The sequence below is a fragment of the Falco rusticolus genome, chromosome 9 (genome assembly GCF_015220075.1).
Source record: "Falco rusticolus isolate bFalRus1 chromosome 9, bFalRus1.pri, whole genome shotgun sequence".
Lineage (NCBI taxonomy): Eukaryota > Metazoa > Chordata > Aves > Falconiformes > Falconidae > Falco > Falco rusticolus.
This window is the reverse complement of record NC_051195.1, coordinates 28,689,322-28,696,513: the sequence shown is the minus strand read 5'-3', so window position 1 is coordinate 28,696,513 and position 7,192 is coordinate 28,689,322. Positions and strand designations below refer to the sequence as shown.

General features: G+C 64.0%; 1 protein-coding gene across 3 annotated transcripts; it reads right to left on the bottom strand.

Annotated features, from left to right (window-relative positions):
• Nucleotides 1–1,986: 1,986 nt before the first annotated feature.
• On the bottom strand, nt 1,987–6,941 carry PYROXD2 (pyridine nucleotide-disulphide oxidoreductase domain 2). Of its 3 annotated transcripts, none has more exons than XM_037400814.1 (16): nt 6,504–6,941; nt 6,079–6,098; nt 5,759–5,852; nt 5,607–5,680; nt 5,349–5,495; nt 5,055–5,208; nt 4,762–4,823; nt 4,551–4,648; nt 3,989–4,130; nt 3,774–3,920; nt 3,600–3,672; nt 3,333–3,489; nt 3,045–3,199; nt 2,780–2,886; nt 2,572–2,692; nt 1,987–2,358 (listed from the first exon to the last, which is right to left on the bottom strand). In XM_037400814.1, the coding sequence occupies exons 1-16, from the start codon at nt 6,847–6,849 to the stop codon at nt 2,279–2,281; spliced, it is 1,977 nt and encodes a 658-aa protein (XP_037256711.1). In that variant the 5' UTR covers nt 6,850–6,941; the 3' UTR covers nt 1,987–2,278. The 3 variants fall into 3 exon arrangements, with proteins under 3 accessions (XP_037256711.1, XP_037256712.1, XP_037256713.1); XM_037400815.1 differs by having other exon boundaries at nt 3,774–3,908; XM_037400816.1 differs by lacking the exon at nt 5,349–5,495.
• Nucleotides 6,942–7,192: the final 251 nt, after the last annotated feature.

Genomic DNA, 7,192 nt, shown 5'->3' with positions numbered 1-7,192 from the left:
AGGTTTGTCCCCTGCCTCCAGCGCTGCCGCACCATGGGGCTGGCCCCCAGCCAGGCACAGCACGTGCTTTCTGGGGGTGATGAACTGCCACACCGGGGGCACCTCAAAAGGACACCCCTCACCCCTTCCCACCTCACACAGCAGCTCAAGTGGGCATGGAGGCATGGGGTGCCTGGGGGTGCTGCAATGTGGCTAGGACTTGGGGGGCACATTGATCAGGGAGGAGGTGGGATGGCTCTGGGAGCCCAGAACAGGGTTGTCCTGGATCTTGGGGCATCACCTAGGTCACCCCTGAGCCAGGCTAGCTACAGGGGTCCCTGGGCACAGCCCTCCTCCGTGGGATGTGGAGATGGGGGATGCCCTCCCCTCGACCTGCCCCAGGAGCAACCTCTGGCTTGGGGTGCTGCCAGTCCCCGGGGCACCCCACTGCCCACACACCCCGCCGTGCCACGCCGTGGGACATGGATAAACAGGAAGCCCTGTGCCCTCGCCGTGGCCAGGAGCCGGCCAGGAATGTGCCGGTGGCCACCGGGCTGTTTGTTTAGAGTCAAAGCAGCTGGTTCCTGCCGGGAGGAGCCAGGATCAACACGGCCGGGAATAGCCCGTGAGCTCATCGCCACGTCCCATGGGAGCCTCTAGCACCCCTGAGCATGCAGGAGTGCATGGCCCTGGGACCCCCTTACAGGGCACCCTTGTCCCAGCTCTATGCTCCAGCTGGGCTCAGGGCACATGCTGGAGCCTCTCCTGTGGTGGGGTCCCTGGCCAGCCCCAACATGGGGACCACAGAAAGCCCTGGGGAAGGGCAGGTCTGGGACAGGCAGCAAATCCCATGACTCACTTGTGCCTCGACGTTTTTGGACTTAAATTACCCAAGTGTGAGGCTATGAGTGCCCCCTGAACCCTCCCATGGCAGAAGCTGGCAGGGGTGCAGGGCAGGCAGGTGCTGGGTCCCACTCCCAGCTCTGCCTCTGCTCCTGGGGGCAGCAAGAGGGGGGCGGGGGCGGGGGAAAGTCCAGTGGGCTCTCCCACACCTGGGACCTGCCATCCTCAACCTGCAGCAGTGGAGCCACAGTGTCCTGCCGCTCAGTGTGACCCTGGCAGACTGGAGGTGTCCGCTCTCGTCGTCATCCCCCTCGGGGTTCAGGGGGTGCCAGCACCTGCAACCCGGGCAGCCAGCAAAACCAGTCTAAAAATACCGCTGCTGGCAGCAGGGCAGCCCCGTGCGCGGGAAGCTGTGGGCAGCAGGGTGGGCGTGCGGGGCTATTCTCAGAGGGCTGCGGGACTATTCCTGGCTGGTCAATATTGATTCAGCCAGCTCAGGTGCAACAGCTCAGCCTGGCAGCACCGTATTTAGGGCCCGGCGGGAGGTGAGGCGGGCAGCTGAATTGGGAGCATTGTCTGGGGGAGGAAGAGGGCAGGGAGAGGATGTGAGCTCTGTAATCTGCAGCAAGCGGCTGCCGGCAGCAGCCCGGGCGAGGGGCACACCCCGGGGCCCGCCACCGGCTGACGGGTGGCCAGCGAGAGCTGCAGGGCTGCACGGAGCATCTGCCCTGGGGATGGAGAGATGGGGCCTGAACGTGTGCAGGCAGGTCCTGGCAGGAATGGGGGGTGTGGGGGGTGTGCAGGGCACAGGGGGCAGCTGTGGGGACCTGGCTCCTGCAGTCTCTGAGCTGCTGGACACACTGCTGCTGAGGGCCATGGAGACAGAGGACAGCGGGGGGCTCCAGCTCTTGAGCAGCTCCTCGGTTCCCTGCTTGTTCCAGGCACCTTGGGGCGGTCCTGGCCAGCCCAGAGCTGGGTGGCTCCAGCCAAATAGCCCCACATCAGTAAGCGGAGGAGAGGTCCCATTCACTGCTCCGGGACATACCTGTCCCCTCTGGCAGCTCCCCCAGGGCTGCACCACCAGCCACAGTGCAGATGGCACAGTGCAGCCCCCCATGCTAGCCTGTTGGGAGCTGCACAAAGAGCCAAAAACCACAGCAAAAATGCTCAAGACACAGCCCCAGCCAGGGTTTATTTCTACAGGTGCAGGCAGGAGCCGAGCGAGGCTTGCCATGGCTGCCCAAGGCTGGGCTGCAGTGGGCTGGGAGCAGTCATGTATTCGAGGTGATGGTAGCAGCTGGGAGCACAAGAGACCCTGCCTGCCTGCACCCCCCAGCTCCCAGGGGATGCTGCTGTCCTACCGTGCCTGGGAAGGAAGTGGGGGACAGGCAGGGCTCTGCCTGGAGTCAGCATGACTCACTACAACCACAAACCTCCACAGGCAAAGTTGTTGTCACTACTGCCATCGCAGGCGCCTGAAGTCCTCGAGGGCCACCTGGGCGGCATTGCGTCCTGCTGCTCCCATCACTCCTCCTCCTGCAAAACAAGAAATGCGAAGTGGTGGGCAGCTCCAGCCCCAGGAGATGGGGCCCAGGGCTGTACCCATGGAGCTGCCCCACCTCCCTGCTCATGCGAGAGCAGAGAGGGGAGTGGACACCCCCAACCCATGCTGCCCTTGCACCTCTTCCACATGCCCCTGCCCTCCTCCTGCAGTCCCCCAGGAGGGTCCTGTCTCCCAGCCCCACTCACCAGGGTGGGCTCCACTTCCACACAGGTACAAGCCAGGAACTGGGGACCGGTAGCCCGAATAGGATGGTGCTGGCCGGGCAAAGTACAGCTGGTCCAGAGACATCCCTCCATGGAAGATGTTCTGCAAGAAGAGCTCTATGTGAGCTGGCTGTGCCTTCCAGAGCTGGCACCAGAGTGATGCTCAGAGCTGAGCCCTGATGGTACTCACTCCACCAGGAAGCCCGAAGATCCTCTCCAGGTCCGGTGGCGTCAGGATGTCCCTGCCAATGACGGATGCCTTGAACCCTGGGGCATAGGCTTCGATGCAGTCAAACACTAGAGAGGGATGGAGGGACTGGCAGACAGCCTGGGGGGACATGGTGGCTGGCCCCTGAGCAGCTCCAGGGCAGCTCTGCCCACAGACAGGGACCAGCACTCCTGGTACCTGGGTCCAGCGTGCATTATGTGCCCATGTCTGCATATGCATTACATACCCGTGTCTGCGTATGCATTTTTGGCCTGCTCATCCCAGGGCTGCCCGCCTGCCAGCACAGAGGGGGTGTACTGGGTGAAGAGGGACACAACATGGCAGCCCTGTGGGGCCAGCCCTGGGTCCAGTGCCGAGGGGATGCAGAGCTCGATCATGGGCCTGGGGGAGCAAGACACCAGCTGGGCAGGCAGGGGGGGACCCAGCCACCCCAAGCCTCTTCCCCCAGCACCAGCCACCACAGCTGTCCTGCCCCTTCCCCAGTGCACCGGGGTGTGCCAGTGCAGGCTCCTACCTGCTGGAGGGGCGCCCATGGGTGGCCTCAGTGAAGGCCTGGTGCAGAAGGTGGGTGCCCTCGCAGTTGAGGTGGATGGAGCACTGGTGGTGGGGCAGGGGACAGCCATCGCGGGCATTGGGGACAGCCAGGAAGCTGGGCAGCCGATCCACTGCCACTAGGTGTGGGAGGTGGGGACCGGGGAAGCAGGGTGCAGCCTGTTGCTGAGCCTGGCACCAGTGTCCTTCCAGAGGGGACAGTGGTGAAGGTCGTCCCATCAGTACCTACCATTGATCTTGGTGACAGGGGAGCGCGTGTCAGTCTGCCGGATCCGCTGGACAAAATCCTTTGGCAGCTGTTCCTGAGGTGGGAGACACCGTTGCAGAGTCTGGCCGTGAGGAGACAGCATGGCCGGCAGGACACGGCCACGCAAAGCCCCCAGCAGCCCCATGCCCCCCATACCTGGGGGACAAGCTCCAGGAAGGTGATCTGGGGGGAGGCATTGGACAGCACCACTTTGCTCCTCACCTCTGTTCCATCCTGCAGCAGGACGCCCTGCGCCTGCCCGTCCTTGCCCAGCACCACATGGCACACCATCTGGGGATGGGACTTCACCAAGAGCATCCCTGCTGCCCACAGGATAGCCAGGCAGCTGCCTGCACCCAGACACCCCATACCTTTTCAGCAAAGATGTGGGCTCCCCGAGCAGCTGCCGCACAGGCGATGGCTTGAGACAGGGCCCCCATCCCACCAGCCACGTAGCCCCAGGCACCCCGCCGTCCCTCCAGCTCACCCATCACATGGTGCAACAGCACGTACCTGTGTTGGCAGGATCCCAGGTTAGCTGCTGGCCAAGGGGACAGGTCTGTCCCCTGCATGGGCATAGTGGGGATGGTGCCACAGCCCCCATAGATGGGACCACACCAGCTCATAGGACATCCAGCTCAGTTGCAGTGAGCACCCACTGGCCAGAACTTGACCTGCCTTGGGGCAAGTGTCCAAACAGCAAAGGTGCAGGTGGAGACCACTCAGGAGAGCCACATGGCAGGGATGGGGGGCAGCCCCTTGCCTAGCCCCAACCCCTGAGCCACTCTGGCAAGGCTGAGCAGGCAGTGGGAGGGAGAGGCAGCAGAGCAGGGAATGGGGTATTGGGGCACAGCAGAGCCAAGGAGCTGCGGGCACGGAGGATGACACGGGGGAACGGTGCAGCTACGAGCCCTGGGTGGAAGGGACCCTCACCCGCTGCCGGGAGTGTGGGGGCTGGCCATGGCTCCAATCACCGCATCAGTAGCCAGAGTTGCCTTCAGCGGCTCTGACTCAAACCACTGATCCAGGATCTGGCCCAGGAGAAAAAGAGAGCACCAGGTTTGGGATGGGGGACTGCCGCAGCATCCTCACAGGTAGGCAGTGAGGCAGCCAGTGGCTGCACGCTGCTACTGCTGGCACTCACCTTGGAGATGGGGGCTGTGAGCACCTCGTAATAGCGGGGCAGCTGCTGCCCCAGTGCCAGCCCTGGGGATGGAGAGGTGGTGTGAGACCTGCATGGCTGTTCTAGGGCTGGCTGCCTGTGCCTGGCTGGGTTTGGGGGTCAGGTGGCATGACAAAGGTGGACAAGCCTGTCAGAGCCTGCCAGCCCAGGCTTCTGAGGAGCCTATGCCCTAGGAAGGGGCAGCTCTGCATCACCCACCCCAGATGCAGGCAAACACCCAATGCCACTGGGGTCCCCTGGCATCCCAGATGTACCTGACCGCAGCAGGGGCTGCAGGGCTCGCAGGGCCCTGAGCCGCTGGAACAGAGAACCCTGCCCCAGGGCAGCGGTATCCACTGGCGGGGCATCCAGCAGCGGGTCAAGGGCAGACACCAAGCCCCCCATGAACGCCTCATACTCAGGGTAAGCCTGAAAGGGGGCAGAAGGGGACAACAGGTACTGTGCCATAGTGGGTGCAATGGCTACCCTACCCAGGAGCACCCCTGCCACTCCATGGGCAGGGCAGCCCATTGGGGGCTTTGCTGTGCTGGGTGCTGCCCCTGAGGTACCTGGGCATCCTTCTCAGAGAACTGAGCAATCTGCCGCTGGGTCTGGGCCATGTCATGCCCCAGCAGGAGGGAGCGGGGGGGTCTCCTGCCCTCCAACACTGGGGTGAAGGAGTAGGGGTCCCGTGGGAGCACCCTCAGACCGTGCCGCTGCAAGACAGGGATGGCAGAACCCAGCCTGCAGGGACAGCCTGGCAGCGGGCTCACCCTGCCAGCGTGTCAGGAGGTGCCAGCAGCCTGGCGAGGGATCGGTGCCGGTACCTGCAGCTCCAGCTCAGCATAGATCTGCGGCCGCAGCAGGCTGAGCAGGTACGATGCCCGGGAGAACTTGAAGCCTAGAAGACGTGGTGTGGTGGGGGATGTCTGTGCCCAGGGCTGGCCAGGGCTGGGGGACAGGTGGTGTGCAGTGTTACCTGGCACGATCTCCTCCGTGACGGCTGCACCACCCAGCACGTGGCGTTTCTCCAGCACAGCCGTGCGCACCCCTGCCCGTTGTAGGTAGGCAGCCTGCAGGGAGCATGACATCACACTGCCCGTCCCTCCAGGTGGGACATGTCCTCATTGCCCCGACAGTGCCTCAATCACCAGGGAGGGCTCCACTCCCCACAGCCCTGTGGGAGCCCCCCAATCCCACAGGCACTGCCAACAACACCCTCCCTTGCCCACGGCGCAGACCCTCCCTGATCCCCCGCCTCCACACAGAAGAGAGCAGCACCCCACTCTCGGTACTCACTGCCACCAGCCCGTTGTGCCCTGCAAGGAGAGAGGGAGATGAGTCAAGCCCAGTGTTGGGGCAGTCCTACAGCACAGGGCACCCTGCCATGCCTGGGGCGCAGGGCTGCCACAACCACCCAAACAATAGGGTTCTGGACATGGGGATAGAGGTGACTAGGAGCACCCTCTCCTGTCCCTACAGCCCTGGCCCTAATGGTGCAGAGAAAGGTGACAGAGGTGCTCAAGGCAGATGCCCTGCACACCGAGGGGCTGCAACATGCGCTCAGCCATGCCAGACCCTTACATCCTCCCTGGCACAAGGAGCATGCTGGAGGGCTGCAACATGCCCAGCACCACTGTAGTCCCCACCTGGCTACTACAGGGCAGCTGGGGGTCCCCACCGGCTGCCCACAGCCCAGCACTGGCTCCCTCACCCTGTATTACCTGCCCCAATCACCACTGCATCGTACTCCCGCTGTAGCCGGCCTGCAGCCCCAGCATGGGCCAGCCGCGTGCCCAGCAGCCCTGGGGACAGATGCCAGCCCCACAGGCAGCAGGACAGGCAGCCCATGCCCAGTCTTGCTCGGAGCCCAGCTGCCATCGCCACACAGTGCCCAGCCATGGCTGCCCAGCACCCAGCAAGCTGGACTTTGCTTTCACAGTGGAACTTTTCCCAGGGCTTCCAGGCACGGGGAGGGGCCGGGGGGGGCCAAGGCAGGGGACGCCTTGGTGCAGGGCCAGACACCGTGTCCCAGCACTTGCAGGGAGGCTGGGCAGGCCAAGGGTGCATGCTGAGTGCTGCCCTGCCAGGGGCACTGCCAACAGCAAGCTGCTAAGCCTGGCAGAGCTTTGCTGAGGGCTTGCAGGTGGGCAGACCAGCCCCAGTGCTGAGAAGGTGCCAGGGTCAGATCCTGCCTGGTGCTCAGCAGGATGCCAGGTGCTCCCCAGCCTGTATCCCAGGAAGGTGCTGGGAAGGTGGACGGGGGCCTGAGAGTCCCCTCAGCTCCTGTTCCACTCCAGGGAGAACCTGGGGGCGTGTGGCTGGAGTGATGAGCCAACAAGCACTGTAGGACAGGGGGAGCTTTGCCCTCCTCGAGCAGGAAAGCCCCAAGCACAGCCCTGAAAGCAGTGGG

What these genes read in the sequence shown, in the direction of transcription:
- PYROXD2 (XM_037400814.1), bottom strand. Translation starts at nt 6,849, where the DNA reads ATGCACCCTTGGCCTGCCCAGCCTCCCTGCAAGTGCTGGGACACGGTG. An exon ending in TCTCTGAGAAGGATGCCCAG is followed by an intron (nt 5,209 to 5,348) that starts GTACCTCAGGGG and finishes GCCCCCTTTCAG; the next exon opens with GCTTACCCTGAGTATGAGGC. An exon ending in TGGAAGTGGAGCCCACCCTG is followed by an intron (nt 2,359 to 2,571) that starts GTGAGTGGGGCT and finishes CTTGTTTTGCAG; the next exon opens with GAGGAGGAGTGATGGGAGCA.